This window comes from Myotis nattereri (assembly GCF_964212035.1).
Source record: "Myotis nattereri genome assembly, chromosome: 10".
NCBI classification, from domain to species: domain Eukaryota; kingdom Metazoa; phylum Chordata; class Mammalia; order Chiroptera; family Vespertilionidae; genus Myotis; species Myotis nattereri.
In genome coordinates this window covers 68,364,736-68,386,035 of record NC_138085.1, presented here as the reverse complement: position 1 = coordinate 68,386,035, position 21,300 = coordinate 68,364,736, and the positions used below count along the sequence as shown (strand labels likewise).

Genomic DNA, 21,300 nt, shown 5'->3' with positions numbered 1-21,300 from the left:
TTAGCACCTTATATTTTCCAGTAGCTCTTTGACTTTCATCTCCGGGGGCTGCAAAATCAATGGGAGAAGCCATGATAAATTCATGTTACTGTGAATGTTTCAAGGAGAAATTAATGCAGTATTTGTAGACTAGAGTCGGAAATCCAAGACCAACAGAGATGTGTGTGTGTGCCATTAGCATCTTCCATGTGTAGTACACATGTATCAAGAAATAAATACAGCTGTTCTCTGGGTTCTGATCATTCTTTTATCATGTTACCCTGAAAAGAGAAGAATTAGAAGGAACGGACAATGGCTCACTTCCTCTTATGATTGAATCTCTCATTTTATAATGATGGGATAATTACTGGTCAGTAGGGAGGCTCTGGTTGCAGTCAAAGCAAATATGTCTGGCTAGGGAAAGAATTTACCTCCAGAGATATTTTCTGCTTCCAAGGAGAAGTTACATTTCTAAATTGCTTGATGGGATGTCTGTCCATCAGCGAACTCTGAATATGCACACAGCGGCATCATCAGAAAGCTTCATATTTCACACAGCACAAAGATCTTCATGTACTGTTCTCACCTTGGGCCTAATTCCTGTTGATTACTGGACATGTCTCATTTCCTGTATGAACTTGCGTCACTAAAAAGGCAGTAAATTATTAAAACACACAGGATACATAAAAGGGTGTTTATTTCCCATAAGGGCACTTATGTTATTTATAATATATTATCCATAAATGTCACATTTTTTCCACCTTGGCAACTGGCAGAGTATTTTGAAGTTGGAGTATTTAAGCGAGAAGTAATCATGGGGAGTATCTGCTTCAGCCCCTTTGTGTTACAAAAGAGAAACCCTAGATTGACAAATTAAGTGACTTGTTTGAGCTAACAATTCAGCATCCTGGGTAGACCAAAACTGGATTGTAGTGGGATAGTTCTCCCATTAAATTTCCCCACTCACCCTTAATTATTTTAAAAAAATATGATCTTAAACAAAATTATCTCTAGCAGGCAGAAATAATGACTGTGTGGCTCACCATTCAGAATCGCTATGAAGTTCCTTGAAGCAGGGTGTGCCATACAAATATAAAGGATGGTGGTGAGGGTTGTTGACGCACTAGATTGTTATTTCACTCCCTAGTACTGGAATCAGAAGGCTGTGTTAAATTAGGTTATTTAATGAGTCTCTTGTTATGCATTTTCCTAACTACTCAACCCCAGACTCAGGGATTTGGGGGGCCCAGTCTCTGTTTTTGCTTTCAGCTGAGCCTCCCATCTGTCCTATGGCCCAAACACAGTCTCAGAGATAGCAAGTGACTTTCCAGATGTAAAACATACAGTTGAGTCAAGTGAAGGAAACCCGTCAAGTCCTCACATGTAACCAGCACCCACCCCCACCCCATCATCTTCCTCAGACAATGGTGCCTTTTGCATGTACAGACCCTTATTTCCATCACCTCCGTGTGAGTTTCTCAGTGAGGACATTGCCATTTTGGCAGAACAATTCTTTGTCAAGGGAGACATAACCACACTTTTAGAAAGTTCTGCTTCTCAGTGTCTACCCCTGTGTTTTCCCAGTCCTTGTGACAACCCAACATGTCCCCTAGGCCAGCGGTCGCCAACCTTCCAGACCTCATGGACCACCAGTGGTCTACGGACCACCGGCTGGCGACCACTGCCTGAGGCGGTCACACACCCTCCCTTTTGAGAATCACCGGGTGATCCTCCCTGAGCTAAAAGGGAAGCCATCTCATCAACCCACAACTTTCCTATCAATATTTACATTTGAGAAGAGAACTTTTTTTCAATCCAAATGGCTAATAAATACATGAGAAGGAAGCCTAAGTTGAAACCTTAATGAGATCACACTACCCTTCTTTAAGAATGACTAAAATGAAATAGACTGACAGTGTTTGACAAGGATGTGGTGTAATTGGTACCAGAAATGGAAATTGGCGTAGTCACTTTGGACAAGTATTTGACAGTATTTATCAAAGTAAACATGGGCATTCTCTAGTGACACAGAAATCCAACGTCTAGATACAGATACGAGAATAATGAGTACCCAGGTTTACCGAAAGACACATATGCCAATGGTCACAGGAGCGGTGTTAAGGATAGCCAAAAACTGGCATGAATAAATTAATTTTGATAGCTTCACACAATAAAATATAATATAGCAGTAACAACATTGATGGATCTCACAGATGTAATAATAAATGAAAAAGTCACACCAGAGATCATATACAATATGATTGCCTTTATGTGAAGTTCACAAACAGGCAGGTCTAATCAATGGTGATAGAAGTCAGAGTAGTAGTGACCTGTGGGGGCAGAGGTGTTGACTGGGAAGAGGCATGAAGGAGCCTTCTCAGGCAATAAACATGTTCTGGGTGATGGTTACATAGTGCATGCACACACACATGTACACATTGATGCATGCATATACACTCACAATATGTATATGTAAAATTCATCTAGTTTGATATACTTTTCTGTACATACATTTTTTAAAAGTCGGAAATTTAATTTCTAATTTATGGTGCTTTAAAGAATATGATAAAAATAAATTGAGGCAGCTGAGGGAAATGGGAGTTTTTCCGGAAGCTGTGAAAGTGTGTCATGAAGAAAGGGTCATGCTTCTGGGTTACTGAGGCCAAAATTAGGGAGTTGGTGTGGCCGGTGCTGGTGGCACTAGCTGATTAGTGACAGCAGGAAAAGGGAGGGCTTTACACGATTCCCCTTCCTCATGCATTTTTCCACTCATTCCTGTCTATAGCCATAGTTCTGGTGGTTGTTTATAAGTCTTAATTCCTGTCCTCCACTCTCATGGCATCATGGCTGAGGCAATGGGCAATGATAAGGAGAGTCAAAAAGGGCATAGGCAGTGGTCATGCACCAGGTGTTTAAATGTCGGGGCAAAACCCCTTCCCTGTAACCTCCAGCCCACAGGGAGGCTGGGACAGTATGTTAAAGAAGCAAGGGGAGATTCTGGGTCCCTGGAGGCGAACCAGGAATGTGTGGTGGTGCAGCCAGTGAACAGGAGGAGAGGCCACTCAGAGAAAGAGGAAGGTCGGTCATTGCACCTCAGTGGGGACATGAGCAGAACGGAAGAGAGGAGGTTTTGTCCAGCCTTCTTGACCACAGCTGACTCGTTACCCAACTTAAGGTTTAATTTGGGACATACGATAGGGCCTTTGCTCATACCATGTAAGCCCCAACTGGACTTGGCACTCTTTCTGGTCCTTCATGGTGGTTTTCCTAAGAGGAATGATTTACAGGGCAATATTGTTAATTATATGCTGTGCATGAATGTGTATTTCAGCCCAACACACTGTGATAAGGAATAAGACGGTCAGGTGCTGGGCCTTATGCTGCGCCATAAGGTGTAATCTAGCTGACCAGTTTCCAGCCGGACCCAATTTGGGATGCTGTAGAGCTGATACAACAAATGTTTTAATTTGTCACTTGAATGTCACTGAAAAAATGTATTTTGTCACTAAGATGAAATTAAAAACTGCATGTGTTGGATAAACTATGGCTATATAGATATCTATGGCTACTTAGAATAGGAACTACAAGCAAATACTGATTTATTGAGGGCTGTATGTGCCTTTTTATGTGACAGTTCTGCTAGTAACATTTTGCTGCCAATGTGTTGTTATAATTTAGAAAATTGATATTTTGGGATCCTTAATAAAAGCTTTATTAGAATTAATGATAGAAGGAAATGAGTATTATTTAAAAAGGAAATGCTAATAGCCAAGTCTGTTAACCATTGAGCTTCGTACACCAAGATACAAATGACTGCTAATTTTGAAATTGTCACATTCTGCTTTTGCTTGTTAATTAATTGCCGTTGCAAATGACTCTATAATCTTTCTTTTTAAAGTCAGCACATTTTTTATCTCTCATGTTCCAATTAACTTTGGTTTCCCTTTGGATCACTGTCTTAGTCCATTTGGGCTGCTGTAACAAACACCACCGACTGGGTAGCTTATAAACAACAGATATTTAGTGCTTGGAGTCCTAGAGGCTGGGAAGTCCAAGATCAAGGCACCAGCATGGTCTCCTTTGGCCGAGGGCCCTTTTCCGGTTGCAGGCCTCCCCCTTGTCCTGACATGGAGGAAGCGACTGGGAATCCTCTGGAGCCTCTTTGCAAGGCACTGTTCCCATTTTGAGGGTTCCACCATCTAGACGTCAGCATCTCCCAAAAGCCCCGCCTACTGATACCATCACCTGTTGGTGCTGTATTGCAACAGATGAATTTGGTCTGAGTGAATTTCAAACATTTGAACCAGAGCAACCACCAGGCAGATGACGTTAAGTCTCTGTTTCCAGCTCTGGTTTCCTTTCGCTTCCTGAATTTTCCTCCCCTGCTGCTGGATATTTATACTTGGGTATCCCAGTGTGACCTTCGCGTGTAGCGCTGATCTCTTCATCTACCTCCTTCCTCCTCAGAGCTTTCCACAAAACCAACGATGTCTTCCTCTTTTCTGGGATTAGAAGCCTCCCAGGCACCTTCAACTCCTTTCTCTTTGGGGGCCAAACACCAGGCACTGCCCGTGTGTGTGTGTGTGTGTGTGTGTGTGTGTGTGTGTGTTTAATCTTTACTCCTTTTCTTGATTATTCTCGTGGTCACCAACCTAGCTTGTCACCATTCTCATACTTGCTTTGCTCCTTCAGTGATCCAACTTTTAATCTTTTCTCACCAAGCCATGTGCTGACCACATGAATTTCCCCTGAGCCTGCCTTTGATGATGTCTTCCCTCCTGCTTAGAAACCTTCAGTGTAGCTCCCTATTCTCAATAAAATGGAACCCAAACCTAGCCTGGCTTTAACCAGCTCTCTTTCCAGATATATACTTTCCCAAAACTTCTTTTGTAGCCAGTGGTTTGACTCACAATTTCCTGATGTCCCTTCCATTCTCCGGTCTCTGTGTTAATGCTCTTGCATCCACCCTCAGAGATCACTCACCTTCTACCCAACTTCTTCCCAACTTCAGTGCCCGAAGTCTTACATGCTTTTCAGTACTGCCGTCTCCTCTACCTCCAACTTCCTCTCCTAGCTCTTCCTGTGTATACAGGCCATTTCATACTTTAACTTCAAGTTTATGACCTTTCCTCTAATTGTGATAACTTGAACTCATTATCACTTCTTGAATTTTTTGCGTAGCTGTACGTATGACTAGATTGTCAATGTCTCCAGGGTGAACTGTTTGCTTCCCTGTTAAGCTCTAGAGTACCTAACACACACTCACAGTAAAAAGGTAAGCTCTGTGAAGGCCGGAATCTTTTGTCAGTTTTGTGCACTGGTAAATCCCTAGTATCTAGGACAGCACTGGATACATAGTAGGTGCCTAATAAGTATTTGTCATATAAAATTGTAGATGTTCGATAGCTTGTGATTTCATTTTAGTTCAGTCACACCCGCTGCATTAAAAGGTGCTAGCATCTTGCCTGGCCAGCATGGCTCAGTGGTTGAGCATCAACCTATGAACCAGAAGGTCATGGTTTGATTCCTGGTCAGGGCACATGCCCCAGGTTGCAGCCTCGATCCCCAGTGCGGGGGTGCAGGAGGCAGTGGATCAATGATTCTCTCTCATCATTGATGTTTCTATCTCTCCCTCTCCCTTCCTCTCTGAAATTAATAAAAAATATTATTTAGAAGATGCTAGCATCTCTTATTTACTACTAGAGGCCCAGTGCATGAAATTTGTGCACTGGTAGGGTCCCTAGCGGCTGCCGGCTGCCAGCCGGGGCCTCCCTTCCCCGACTGCCAGCTGCTGGCTGGGGCCTCCCTTCCCAAGATGCTGGTTGCCAGCTGGGGCCTTCCTTTGTCCCACACTGCCCCTGGTGGTCAGAGCATGTCATAGTGAGTGATCGAACTCCCAGTTGGTTGAACTCCTGAGGGGACACTTTGCATATTAGGCTTTTATATATATAGATAACCAAGAGATTATGATGAAAAAGAAAGTGAATGCAATTTATAGCCAGAATCTGTCCAGCAATGGGTGAACACTCCTTCTAAAAGAGTTGTGTTTTCCTGCAGATATTAATGAATGCCAGCTACAGGGTGTGTGCCCTAATGGTGAGTGTTTGAATACCATGGGCAGCTATAGATGTACCTGCAAAATGGGATTTGGGCCGGATCCTACTTTTACAACTTGTGTTCGTAAGTAATGACCACTTTTTATTCTCATTTTGGATCAGGGGTTGGGGTGGGAGGTTATCCAAAATAAGGTAAATATTCAGTGGTCAACTGAATATTGTACAGATGCAGGAAAAACCTCATTAAAATGACCAGAGGGAGGAAGCGGGGCTGACATATTTCAATAAACCTATGTTACAGAACCAAAATGCATTTTTATTGCATTCAGAAAAATATAATAGCCAAAAGTCAAGGTAAAGAACAAGCACGCTGAGGAAATGGATTTGATGAAGAAAAGAGAGTTTATTACAGTGAACATACCTGAGAGATGAAAAGTTTTTTCCTTCACGAGTATTTTAAGCATTATTTAGGCCGAGTTCAACTTTCTCCCAGCTTCTGTTTTTAATTAGTCCAAATTCTGAGTCACTAGTGTTTGATTTAATGAGGTTTCACTGTACTTTCTTAGTTGGAGAGTCTGGGAAATAGTTTTGGATATTCTATTCCGTTGTCCTCAAAAGCCACCAAATGCATCCCCGAAGTTATACTGTTTTGCCTAGTAAATGTTGTCTCTAAAATTTTCTCTTGTATCTGGTGTGGGTAAAAATCCTCCATCAAACCACATATGCTAATATTGGACAGAAAATATAGTTTCTCCGAAAACTCTCTCACCACGAAATAGAATTCAATGTAAGCTCTGCATCACCGGACAATGAGAGATGCAGGCATTTTAGATACAAAATTCTCAAATGCAGATTTTTAAAGGTTATCTTTTTTTTAAATGTCCTTGTGCCCATTATTACGATGTAGATAAGCAATGCAGATTTTTCAAAGCCGTATCAACTAAAGTTTAAGCTTTTTAAACTAACATATGGCAGAAAACTATGAGGACAATTTTAAGAACAATTCTGTATTAATTCTGCCCTGCAAAGTTTTGTTCTTATTTATCTGTGTTTAATGTGGCTCTGTGTTTAATGTGGCTTTGATATGTTAAGCTGCACACTTCTGGGCCCCAGTTTTAAACTTGGCATTTGGTCAAGACCTGCTCTTCATGATGATACCATCCATTGTTTTCAACTGTGCATTTACCTCTAGCTCTGTGCCCTAAGCTGAGACCATAGATAAGAAAGACAAGTGTCGTAAAATAAAAATGGCAAGCTCATTCACTACTTTTAGATGAGTTTGTTGAGTCTTTGGGAACATTGTTACTAATTACTACTATTTTCCTTTAAAAACTGCCGAATGCAGATTAGGAAATTTTGCACGTAAGTTCTTTTTTTCCGTGTTCTTTCACATAATTCTGATCACAAGCAGGCATACAGTTATAAAGCATTTTAGCCAGTGGTAAGGTTAGATTGTAAAATTATATTTGCATATGAGGCATGTTTGAAAATGGACGCAAGAATTTGGAAATTTTAGGCCAAAAATCACGTTGTTGACAATATCCAGAAAATTTAGAGATAATTTCTGATTGATGTTAATTACATGAGTCAGTATTTTAAATAGCTTTATAATTTAAGTGTAAAAAGATTTTTCAGAGTTTGGATATAAAATTTGTTGTGAATGTTTTTATTTCCTTAAGTAATTTGACTTGTCTTGTTGAAGTCACTACATTTAAGGTTGCAGATTAGTAAATTTGGAGAACTGGTCGCAAAGTATTTTATTAAACTTGGACTAGATCGAATGTCTAGTGTTAAGGGCAGACAGCCAGGTTTTAATAAGATTGTTGAAATTTGCCAATGAGATTTTTGAAACACATATTTTCTTAGCATTTATTTTCCCCTGTCATTGCTCAAATAATACTAAACTTATTAAACCACCATCCATTCTTATTTGAAAAATAATTCAGTTTTATGGTTCAGCTACAACAGCTCAAATGATAACTACTGGAAGACGTTTGTTGCTAGTTAAATGTTCCAGTTTAGAGTTTGAAGTTATAACCTGGGCTCTGTACCAGTATTGAGTGGGCAGATTTATTTCTCTTGCCTTGGAATTTACCACGTGTAACATCGCAGAGATATGTAGAGTCTTCAGGGCTTGTGACTTAGTTCAATACAGTCAGACTTGCTGGTGAACTAGATTTTGATAAAATTGCTGGGGAAAATCTGAAGACAGATGAGAAGAATCAGGGAAGAAGGTGATGCTTACAGAGTAAGGAAAAAAAAATATTGGCAAGATGGTACCCTCAATGGTTTTGGGGATGTAGCAGAGAGTGGGGTCACACACACACACACACAACACACACACACACACACACAGAGTAGCTGCTGGGTTAACATTTGGAATACTAGAGGCCAGGTGCACAAATTCATGCACGGGTGGGGTCTGGCCGGCCTGCCTGGATCGGGGCCGATAGGGCCAGGCCTGCCGGCCAACCCCGCCCCCTAGTCTAACTCCCAGTCGAGGGGACAATTTGCATCTTAGCCTTTTATTATATGGGATACCTTCTTGAGGGGTATAGAAACAGCCATGGATAAGAGCCTGTAATCTAACTGAGGGAGATTGACTACATTTGTTCAGACAGCATGAATTTAAGGCATACCCAGGCCATAAAAGGTGTGGCTGACTCTGTGAACTCAAAGAAATGCACTTGGCAACAGCTGAGGAGCAATGGGAAGCTCTCCCTGTTCTCGAATGCACCCTCCGAATTCCTTGACTCCAGCCAAAGGTTGCAACCATTTCTCTTTCTCTCCTTGCCCGCTCTCTGTCCTTGACCTAGCCAAGCTCAGAGAAGGGAAGTAGGAGGGTTCTGGCATTTGCTGCCTCTCACCTCTCTGTCGGTATAGTTCAGGATGCAGCAGCAGCGTTCTCTAGGCCTGCTCCTTACCTACGTCTGGGGAAAGGTGAAATTTTAGGACATGTCAGAGCAAATCCAAGAAAAAGTATAATAACCTTTTGCAGTTGGAGTGGGAAAACTTTATGACTTGAGCGGCAACTAATTTTCTTCAAGAATTCAGGAGCTTCAGGATGAGCACTGCAGAGGGTGTGTCTATAGGTTCAGATAAAAGAATTCTGAGCCTGGACTTTGCTGCTTCATAGTCTTCTTGAGCCATGGGCTTGGTGCTAACTGACAGAAATAAAGGTTTACAGAGAAGAAGTGCTCAGGAACTTCTGCCAGAACCCTGGAAGTCATGAGATAAAGGATACATTCCTTCAAAGCCAGCATGTTTATGCACATCATTTCATTTTAATTTTCCTAGCACCTTTATGAGATAGGTATTGTTCTCATTGTACACATTGGGGGACTGAAGTTAGGAGAGTTTAAGTAACTTCTCAAGGTCATACAGCTAGTAACTGACATTGGAGATTGAAAACTGGGTTTTGTGCCTCCAAATTTAGGGTCCTAGATCAAATTCGTGATAATTATCCTTCACATTTTAATTGATATTAGAGCAGCATGTCTTTGAAAGTATAGTCAGAATGTATAGTCAGAATTTATTGTGCGACCCTATAATATTACCATGGCAACATTGGAAGAGTCTGTAGTGTTGCCCAACACATGGTGGGCATTGAGTTTGATGGCCCAGCCGTCTGCTGGCAAAATTCTCTCTTTTGGGGGGAGATCAATTTCTTTTGGGGGAGATCAGATTTTTTTTTCATATGGATGAGGCCCACCCACATTCTAGAGAGTAATCTGCTTTACTCAAAGTCTGCTACTTTAAATGTTAATCTCATGTACAAAAAAAAAAATCTTTATAGCAGCATCCAGACCTGTGTTTGACCAAATATTTGGGTACCATGGCCTAACCCAGTTAAAATGACCATAAAATTAACCATCATAACCAGTCATAGTGACTTCCCTTAAGCTATATTGCTGGCGGGTGGTATACCTTTTCACTCTGCTACATAGCATCTCGATTTAATTGGGATGTTTCTTGTAGCATCTACTAAGCTGTCATATGTGCCCTTTCTACCCAGCAGAGGGTGTAACTGTTAGATTCAAGAAGTCTTATCTACTAAACTTAGAGTAGATTTAGGAATAGGATTTAGTTTAGGTATTGGATGAATGTAGGCTGGTGTGCTTTTGCGATGTTTTTCTTCAGGGTTGAGCCCACCATCTGCTCCTTCTCTGATCTGCTGTCCAACTGGACCGGGAGCCCTGGTGGCACTGCAGGTCAGAGGATTTGCTGCTGCCATTCCCCTGTTCACTGTCCTAGGGTGAAATCTGATGGCGCCCTGCAAGCTCTCACTGTCCTCCAAGCAAAGAGAGCAACAACAGCTGGCTTGCAGCATCAACTATGTTCAGTTTGTGAGCTTTCATAGTGCCCGGTTGCTCACCAAATTCTTCCCTAGAACGTTATGGCCACCTACGAGAAAACAGCTGCGCTGTAGTGATTTTGATAATAGGTGATGAGGTTTATTTGGGCAGGTAGATTTTGGGTGAAATTGTTTCTGTTCACATTTGGCCCACATACCTGATTTAATGCTTTTTCTAAAATGGAAGAAGGGACTGAACTAGAAAACTCATTTGGTAAACTGACTCTAAATGGAGAAAGGTTTTGTCCTAAATCTAGGAGGATATATTCGGAAGTATGGTTTCTGATCCAGACTCTATGGTTATTTTTACTATTACGTGAAAAGTCCATCTGGTTTTTGTGGTTTCTTGGGTGACGTCGGGCCTTGTCTCTCTGCTTCAGCGGATACCCCTGTGATCTCGGAAGAGAAGGGGCCCTGTTACCGACTTGTCAGTTCCGGAAGGCAGTGCATGCACCCTCTGTCTGTTCACCTCACCAAGCAGCTCTGCTGTTGTAGCGTGGGCAAGGCCTGGGGCCCCCACTGTGAGAAATGTCCCCTTCCAGGCACAGGTAAGACATGCTCAGCTGTGCACTCATGTTCATCCCCGGCCACATCAGTACACGGAACAACTTTGGCAGCTAGAGTTATTTTTTGTCTCTGATTCTAAATTTAGTTTTTAATAATTCAGCGTGTTTTTGTCACTTCTGTAGAAAACATGAGCATAGGAGGGTGAACTGTAAAAAAATTACATGCAAAGAGATTTCCAATTCTGTGTAACATTAGGCTTCCTTTTCAATGTGAAAGATAGCCATTACTATTGATCATCACTTCTGGGACTCTAAGGCTGTTGTTTAAAAGTGTAGTGAGATCAGAAGGCCCGGCTGGGCCATGCATTTCCCTAATGATTGGCCGCTCACCACTTGCACAGTAATGAGACCTTGTGTAGGTTGCCTCATTCATTCATTTATTGATCATGTGCTTGTCAGGTTCTGTTGTGAACATTGTGTTTAATTTCTCCAATTAGAAATGGAGTTAATTTCAGTAACTCAAGTGTAGACCCTGCCAAAGTCCCCATGCACTTCTAGGTGGGAGCTGAATATTAAGAAATTGATTAGTCTTTATCCTTCAATTTGGAACATAATTGCCTAAAGCCCCGAAAGAGGAAATCTGTATAAGTGCCTTAATTTTACCAAGAAGTGACCAATTTTTCATACATGGTCAAGCAGAGTTAAATGAAATAGAAAGAAACATACCCTGCAAATACTGGGTACCATGATATGATCAAAGAAGGATAATATTATCATGTCACTGGTGTGGGGTGGACATAAAAAGTTTGCTCAGTTGCATATTTGAGAAGATGCATAAATTTTCACAGGGCCATTGCAATCTTAAAGCCATAACTTATACTGTAGCAGGCAGGGTTAAATGTAAATATAAATATTATGATCCACTTTTGGTGATGGGTAGGGTCAGAAAGAACCGGTAAGGCACAGGGTAGTGTAATGTTGATGGTATTTTGGTAGACCAGATGATTTTAGACATCTCCAAAAGGTCCTATTTTTCTCATATATGATCTGATCCACTCATTATTAAAAAGTAATAATAAAAAATAAATTATCTTTATAATTCATAGATACATTCTCTTTTAAGTTCAATTTTGATAGCTTTGTAACCTTTACATGAAACGTAAATCAAGATGGTGAGTATCATGCTGGGAGACTTCTCCCTAAAATACAATAGCTAAACTTGAAAACAATGTTTTTACACTTAGCCAATTTGGTTATGTGGTGATTTTCATAAAAATAATATTTAGGTCATCAGTACTTTAGCTATTTGATAGAATTCCATGCTTCCTTCTGTAAACATCTATCTATGCTTTCAAGTAAGAACTCTATTTCATAGTTAAACGTAAGAATGAGGTTCCACCATTCAGTGTGTGATCCTTATTAAAATAATGTTTTAGCATGCTTTATGGTGTATCTTAGAGCTTATTGTTCATTGGGAACTAATTTTAGGTCCATTTCATTCAATAGGAAATCTTTGGTTCAGTGGAAGTACTAAATGACTGATTTTACTTTCAATTTTACAAGTAGAAAGAAAAATGCTGGCCATAAGTTCCTGGGTGTCTGCATTTGGTAACTTGCCTCCAATACCCAACACCAAAGGGATTAGGTGGGATTTTCCTCCTTGGGCCCCACACTGCCTTCTCCCTAGTCTTTCCTCATTACGTATTTCTCAGGATTATGAAAGGAGGTCAGCAACTCACACGTGACCAGTCTACTTTTTTTTTTTATTTTTAAACTCTACGAAACCACTTTGCTGGGGAGGATAGTGATTCTGGGCACAGAATACCCCCTGTCCTCTGGGTAATGCAGCTATCTGCTCATGGCCACGCTTTTGCCCACATATCATCCCTTCCCATAAATATAAGTATGTGTTCATGTGGCGTATCCTTTTTAAAATATATATATATTGATTTCAGAAAGGAAGGGAGAGGGAGAGACAGAAACATCAGTGATTAGAGAGAATCATTGATCGGCTGCCTCAATGCCCATTAGGGATCGAGCCTGCAACCCAGGCATGTGCCCCGACTGGGAATCGAACCGTGACCTCCAGGCTCATGGGTCAATGCTCAATCACTGAGCCATGTCAGCTGGGCTGTGGCATGTCCTTTTTAAACTGGATTCCTACCCATCATCTCTTTAGCATGTCTTAATGCATTGGGTTCCTCCCCACTGTCCTGAGACTCTCTCTTCAAGTACGCTTCCCCTTTTCAAGCCTTCTTAACCGACCTCTCCATGTCAGCTAATACACTCCATTCTGGCTGAGTCCTTTGGGTTCCTCACTGGAAACAAATTATGGCGATTTCAACCCCTCTTTTCCTTGAATAGTGATTGTTTTTTTTGCCCATCATCTAATTTAGAGAGATGTTACTGAGTTTCTTGTTAATAATAAATGAAATTAACCCATAGCAGAAGGAAAAAAGCCCAATTTTTGTTGATATTACACACATCTCCAATAAGATATATGTTATATAGTGTCTTTTATACATACAAATCTAATATATTACATATACTTAATATGTGTAATATATGTGATATGTAAAATATTAATTATATAACACCTAATTTATTGCTGATACATACAAATGATATATTAAATATATGCTCTATGTGCTATATATATAAATATATATATAATCTGATGGTGTAGGATAAGAAATTAACAGCTGGAGAAATGTTTAGTAAAAGGGTTGGGGTTTTTTTCTGTAAATATGCAAGTTTAACAGAAAATCAAGCATTTTGCATCTGTTTTTGAAGATTTTAAATGTAACTATATTAGTGATGATTTATTAAGAGATACTCATCATGATATTTTCCTCTGTATCAGTTTGCACTTTTAGATTTTTAAAAGGAATATTTTCCCATCCCAAATCTAGCTGCTTTTAAGGAAATCTGTCCTGGTGGAATGGGTTATACGGTTTCTGGCGTTCATAGACGCAGGCCAATCCATCACCATGTAGGTAAAGGACCTGTATTTGTCAAGCCAAAGAACACTCAACCTGTTGCTAAAAGTACTCATCCTCCACCTCTCCCAGCCAAGGAAGAGCCAGTGGAGGCCCTGACTTTCTCCCGGGAACACGGGCCAGGAGTGGCGGAGCCCGAAGGTGAGAGTGGAAATGGATCATGGACCTAGCCATCTGTCTTGTGTGTCTTTGCTTTGGTTTCCCTGTCTATGCCCTTCCAGAGTAGGGGTTTCCTGCCTTCGCACTATTGACACTGAGGGTGGATAATTCTTGGATCTGGGGGCTGCTCTGTGCATTGTAGGATGTTTCGCAACAGCCCTGGCCTCTGACCTCGAGATGCTAGTAGCACCTTCTCCCTTCCCGTTCTTGCAGCCAAAAAGGTGTCCAAACGTTTCCAGATGTCCCTGGAGTGGGGGTGGGGGTGGGGGGGAAATTACCCCAGATTGAGAACCACTGCTCTAGAGTCATATGGACCTAGCAGGTAACAATATTCCAAGGTAATCTCAGGACATAGTCGTGTGTTTGGGGGCCCTTTTTCTTGGTGTTTAGTCCTGGAGAGTGCTAGATCCCCCAAAGAATAGCCCACATTCATTTCTGTGTCTAGAGGGCCATTTCATAAATATTTACTTACTTTAAAAAGTGGAATCCATAGGCTTAAAGTTAAAGCATCCAAGGAGCATCCATGAAATAAAGTCCGACGGGCAGTCCGGGTTGAGGGGAGGAAGGACAGGGCCAATTAAAAGGCTCTTGGAGACCACTTAGTGCAGTCCTGTGACTTACATTTGGGGGAACCCGAGACCTAGAGGGGGGACCCGACTTTCCAGTTGTCACGCACAGAGTAGGTGAGGGGACCAGGGAGCATGTTTTTCCAGGGAAGTGCTTTAGGCCTTAACTCCAGAGGGAGCCTAGAGACAGCTGACACTGACTATCTCCCTGGCTTTCACAAAGAAGATTATCTCTATCTCTGTCTTTTAATATAAACCAGCATATCTAATACTTTGAATATCTGTTACTACAAAAATTCTCACCCCCAAAGAAGGAACACAAATCTTAGGTTTGGATGAATATATATTGGCTCTAATAAGGCTGATGTTGGCTTTTCTCACTTGAGTCTTAGGTCAGAATTCAGGGTGCTCATTTATGGATTTTGTAAGGAGAGAAGGTGCCATAGGTTAATGAAGACTTGGGGGCTTGGCAAGGCCTCCTTCCTGGTCGAGGTGTCTTTTTTGCAGGGCTCTGAACCTTCCTGTGTTCTAGCCTCTTCCATTCCACTCCTCCTCTTGCTGCACTTCTTTCTTGGTTAGGCAGAGCAGTGGGACCTCATCTAGAGTTGACAGTGATGACCAGTTTGCTCCTATACACTTGAGGTGTCATGGCCAGGTGTTTGCAACTCCTCATCCTCTGCGTAAGCAGGAGAAAATTGGCTCTGGTCCAGGCTCTGCCTCAAGAATTTCTTAATGGTGGATCAGGCAGGACAGAATGTTAGTTGAGTTTTTTCAGTCACAAGAATATTGCAGCGGTGGTAGCAGTCTGGTATCTGATTGCTTTTAGGAGTTAATGCATCTACCAAACTTGTATACTAATGTAACTGAGACATTGCCTCATGAGAAAAAATGTTGGTGAATGTTCACCTAAGGCTTAAGGAATGATTAATGAAAAGCAAACCTTTCAAAATACAAAGGTATAGCCATTCACCCTCTGGTAATGTTTATGATTGTGTAATATGTAATTTGTTCACCATATTGGTGCTAATCAGTCATTGGATCTTATTGGCTTGTGATTTCCCCCCGAAATTTCATTAGCATATCTTCCTGGAAATGCTCACAGAGCTTCATTAAGAATTCGCATGCATCAGGAATGCAGCACCTATTCTTGTCTCATTGAAATAGTGGCATTCTTTTCTTAACATTGACATCAGAAAGCATTTCAAACATATAATGTTAAGGATCAGTATGACCAACTAAAGGAAATGTTTGTTTTCTAAAATATGGAATGTTCTACAATATTGAGATTAGGCATAAAATGATGTACTAGAAAGTGTTGCCTCCTTTAACATTTTTAGTTAATGAAGGACATGGAAAGAACTTCATCACATCTGTGACCTGGCCTCCTGTAATTGAGGAATGACATAGCCCTGACCATTTTCCCCTGTCAGCAGTGTGTAATATCCAAAATAGTAGTTGCCATAATTCTGCTTTTGACTTAGTTTGATTCTTCATCCTTTTGGAGACATACTAAACTTCTATTGCACTTTAAAACTTAAAATATTATGTAGTAGATTGTTTTAAATTTTACTAATGTCCTCCTTTCTTTTCTGGTTTTAGTGGCAACTGCACCCCCTGAGAAGGTAATTTATTCATTGTTTACAAGTCTCTTTTCCCCCTTTAACTTCACAATGATTTCCTTTTGGAATATGTATGTGTTTTTAAAACTTAAATACAGTAACATGTATATTCATAATTTGGTTGGAAGAAATGGCATTCATTCATTCATTCATTCATTCAAGAAATATTTAGTGAGCACCTACTGTATGGCTGGCAGTATCTGAATGCTAGGAAAACAATAGAGCGAAAAACCAGACAAAATTTATTTTCTTCATGGAACTTAAATTCCAGGGGAAGAAAATGACGGGACTAATAGGAACCAGGGCTTAAAACAGAATTCAAGGAGCCAATTTATGGCCTGGACCATTTATGAAAAGAAAGCATCTGACGGGTTTATGTAATTGTATATTCTTATGGTGCATAAGTATTGAGCGATGCACTTTTTAATTCAATTAAAATTTAACACGCATGTTTGAATTTGTTAGAGTAAGAACAGATCTTACCCTTGAAAGTTACAACCATTCCTAGAATACTGATTAGACATTTTAGAGAAATTTTTATAAATCTGTTCGTTTGGGGCATAAAATGGGGCTGTAAATTGTGAAATTTATTAGTAGGAAATATATAAACTTTCTGGAACTAAGTCCTATTTAAGGAATATTGTTTCTTGTCTGAATCTTGTTTTGATTCTCTATAATAACATGACAGTGAGGTAATGATTAAATGTTTATACATTTATAGTTATTGAATTGACAAGATTGCAGTAAATATTCACATTTAGATCGGGCAAATACATATGTAAATTATTATAGTTCTAAAAATCTTTATCTTATGAACATGGGATAGAATAGCATACGTGCTGAAAGAATCCAGAAAAAAAAAAAGTGATTTTAGAGTGATAGCACTATTCTTCCAATAAGGAAGAATGTCGTGTTATATTAACCCCCAGAAGAAGCACAACAAATATGCATATTTTGCATGAACACTTGCAGCTGTTGTTTAGCATCTCCTGAAGTTCAGTGACGTACGGTAGTTTGCAGTTCTGTTGATTTTGAATTTGGTTCTGGTTGATATGAGGGAGGAATCATTCAGGGTGGGAGTGGGCCGGCCAGCTCCCTCCCAGCCTCGTCTTATCACAGGCTTGTTCTTCTCTGTTTATGGTTGAGTTCATGCTACCTTTCATTAGGAATCTGAAAGAGGGCCCGAGCATTTTCTTATCTACTCTTACTGCAATTAATTTGGAGAAGCAGCAGTGGGAAAAATGCAACCAGAGTCCTTGTGGTCTTAACTCCTGGCAGAGGGCCTCATGATATTGAAGATTGATGAAGAGAAAGCAGGGTGGCCGGGGGTGCGAAGTTACATGCGCAAAGGTGTGGCTGGGACAGCAAGAGGTCAGTGAGGGGAGCATGAGAGACGGTTAGAAAGAGAAACTTTGGGAGGCGTGGGATACCAGCCTGCAGTTGTCAGCAGTGAGGGAGTACTCTTCTCCTCAGCTGGACCCCACCTGTCCAGGGGTGAGGTGGCATTGGTGAGGGAGGCTGCTGCCCATGCCAATAGGGGGATTCTGTCTGTTACCTGCGGGAGTGGGTTGATGGTCTTCTTGCTGGCATTGACCATGGGCTGCAGGGATTGGGGTGCAATTGAACCTGATTGAGGTCAGCTTCAATAGGTAATAGAAAGCTACTCTGTGTTCTTAAGAAGTGGGGGAAAGTAATAAGTGCTCAGTATTTTTAGAAGATAAATCACAGCAGGATTGACAGAGAGGGAGAAAGAGGAAGCTGGAGAGGCCAAGTAAATATTAGAATAAACTGAGACTCAGAGAGTGAATCCAGACTTGGGGTAGTGCGGGCCATGGATATGGAAGAGGATGGACAATAGAAGGAATAGTGCAAATGGGCAGGGGTTGGGTTGAGAAATGAAGGAGGGCGGACTAAAAAGTGACTTTAAACCTGGTGGGTTAATGATTGTGTCATTGTCTGAAATGAAGTTGAGATGACATACTGGATGGTTTTGGAAGGGGTGGACTTAAGGGATTTGTGGAATATCTAAATGGAGTTACCCTATAAAGAATCGTGCCTACACAATTGGATCTTTGATGGGATACTCAGGCAAGATATCTATTTTATAAAAAGTAGGAAAGGGGTAATTCAAACTAGGAGACAGGCTGAAAGGGACATGGAGGCCCGGGGAGTAAGCTTTCTAGAGGATGACAGCAATTAAAGCAAGGGGGAGAGAATGTAATAATGTCTCACCACTGTGCTGTCCACCTGAAACAGTATAAAATAATATTGAATGTCAACTGTATTGAAAAAGGATGAGAACAAAGTGTCAAAATAGTTGGAGAATTAGGAGTTATGTTATAAAAGCAAAAGGAAAGACAATTTCAAGAGAAGATTTAGGTCTCTCTATTTTTTAAAAAACACCTCCAAGTTAGCGTAAAATGAAAGCTGCGAGTAAGGTGAACAGTAAATAAAACGAATATCTATATAATAAAAGCCTAAGTGACCCTTATGGTAGAACGACTGGAATGACCGGTCACTATGATGCACACTGACCACCAGGAGCAGACGCTCAATGCAGGAGCTGCCCCCTGGTGGTCAGTGCGCTCCCACAGGGGGAGCCAGAAGCTGGGCTCATGGCTGGTGAGCACAGGGGCGGGGGCGGGAGCCTCTCCCGCCTTTGCGGCAGTGCTAAGGAGCAGCTAGCTTAGCGGTAAGGAGCCTGCCGCTAAGGAGCAGTGAGCCAGTGGTAAGGAGTGAGCAGGTGTGCGGTAAGGAGTGAGGGATCCCGGATTGTGAGAGGGATGGATTGGGCCTAAGCCAGCAGTCAGACATCCCCTGAGATGTCCCGGACTACGAGAGGGCACAGGCCGGGCTGAGGGACCCCCACCCTCCAGTGCATGAATTTCATGCACCAGGCCTCTAGTGTAATTATAAAATAATAAATGGGGGGAGGGACTATGTAGGGTAACAGTGACTGAGTAACCTGATTAATACTTTTAATGAAGCGATGATAGGAGCACCCTGGCCCCACACGTGTGGACGAGGTCACAGATGCTTAACAAGCCCCAAGTTCAGTCTGCATGAGTCCTAAGGAGCTGGAACTGGAACTGGAACTGATCATGAGTCTCTTTCTTTGCTTGTGGTCCAGGGGACGGGAGTGGGCTACTGGACACAGGAAGCCTAGGGCCCTCCTCCCAGGCTCTGCCTTTCTGTTTCTCTGCCGGACTCTCCTTACTGGGAGACCTGGAGGTGCCAAGTTATTAGATGTGAGGTTAAGGGCGTCCATAATGACTGACCAGCATAACACATTTTAATATTGTGTGTTTTGTTATGACACATCTGCTATAGACATTATCTAATCTGGGGCAGAGCCACATGTGAATGAGGTGACGGTTTAGTTCTTCTTCAGGGATTTTTTTGTTCTAGACCAAGTGTGGGCCCCTGAGCCAAGGCAGTGGTTTCGCATGTCTGAAGGGACCCTTTTCTCTGGGCCCTTGAAGATGGGTGAAGGTGTGTGCTTGGGTTAGCACTGCAGGAGACACTCAGCAGCTTGCCATATAGTGCCACAGTGGTAGTAGCTCATTTAAAAAAAATACACAATTGCACAGGTTTTTGTCTAATGTACTATAACATTTGCTGCCTTTGTAAGAGTACAATTAATTAAATAAAAATAGGTATAAGTGCAAATGAAAAATAATTCTTACTTTCAGTTTTCTTTTTGTCTTTCTAATTCAACCATGCAGGAAATACCTTCATTGGATCAAGAGAAAACCAAACTTGAGCCTGGTCAACCCCAGCTCTCTCCAGGCATTTCCACTATTCATCTGCACCCACAGTTCCCAGGTAGCCTTTGTTCACCTGTGCTGCTTGTAACAGCATCTATATCTATAAAAGCCTAAGTGACCGAAAGACCGGTCGACCAATTGCTATGATGCGCACTGACCACCAGGGGGCAGACGCTGAATGCAGGAGCTGCCCCCTGGTGGTCAGTGTGCTCCCTCGCCCCCCCCCCCCCCCCCCAGCCAACCTCCCGCAACCCCAATCGGCCCTAATCGCCAGCCAGGCCGAGGGACCCCACCAGTGCACAAATTTGTGCACTGGGCCTCTAGTTCTCAATAAAAGAGTAAGATAAGAATATTCTGTGTCTTTGATTTTAGAGTTTTTTAGAGTTTAATAAATCATTAGAATTATACACTTAAGTATGTATACTTATATAATGTTAGTATTATAATGATATAAGTATTATAAAGGCAAAAGAAAAGTGTTACGCTGTTTTCTGTGGTCAGGAGTAATATGTATTATTAGGATATTGTTGAGGGTCATCATTTGATGACAGGTCATTTTTCTTGGCTTCTGAATTATCCCCAGATATTCTTGCTAAATGTTGAAACCTATAGGTTCATACCTTCAGCTTTAGGAACCTATGACAGTTCTTACGATCTAAGAGCTACCGTGGTATGTCATTAGACTAAATTATGCTTGCATTTTGAAATGGCATGTCAGTGCATCTAACACATTTAATGTCCTTTCAATCCCCTCTGTCCTTGTGCAGTAGTGATTGAAAAAACATCACCTCCTGTGCCTGTGGAAGTGGCCCCTGAAGCTTCTACCTCAAGTGCCAGCCAAGTGATTGCACCTACTCAAGTAACAGGTAGGTGCAGTGTCCGCTGTGTGACGTAGCCTGAGGAGGAGACATGGGGTTGAGGTTAATTTTAAATAGAGCATCAAAACTGTGTCAAGTAGGTGAGATTGCTTATGGCAGGTTAGTCATAGTAGCAAGATTAATCTGAAAGTAGGAAATAATCTGAATATTTTTTAGAAGGAGACATATGTTTAAATAAATGATGGCACATATGCAATGGAATATCACACAGCTATGGAAGTAACGTCTTAAAAGAATGCTTAATGTCATGAGGAGATAGTTATGGCATGGTATTAAGAAATACAGAACACAATATAATGATTTCAATTTTATTTATTTATCTCAATATATTTTTTACTATAGGCCTGGTGCACGAAATTCGTGCATGGGTTATTGGGGTCCCTCAGCCCGGTCCGCACCCTCTCCAATCCAGGACCC

The 21,300-nt window shown here is 41.4% G+C and overlaps 1 protein-coding gene across 2 annotated transcripts in view; it reads left to right on the top strand.

Moving 5' to 3' along the window:
• LTBP1 (latent transforming growth factor beta binding protein 1) overlaps positions 1-21,300 on the top strand; it is a gene marked incomplete at its 5' end in the record, with an annotated part of 337,472 nt that overhangs the window by 206,298 nt on the left and 109,874 nt on the right. For both annotated transcript variants that reach the window (XM_081101363.1, XM_081101362.1), the window contains 6 exons: positions 6,037-6,159; positions 10,770-10,937; positions 13,808-14,035; positions 16,219-16,241; positions 19,964-20,063; positions 20,773-20,871. In XM_081101363.1, the coding sequence (XP_080957489.1) occupies positions 6,037-6,159; positions 10,770-10,937; positions 13,808-14,035; positions 16,219-16,241; positions 19,964-20,063; positions 20,773-20,871 (741 nt within the window). The remainder of the gene's footprint in view (positions 1-6,036; positions 6,160-10,769; positions 10,938-13,807; positions 14,036-16,218; positions 16,242-19,963; positions 20,064-20,772; positions 20,872-21,300) is intronic.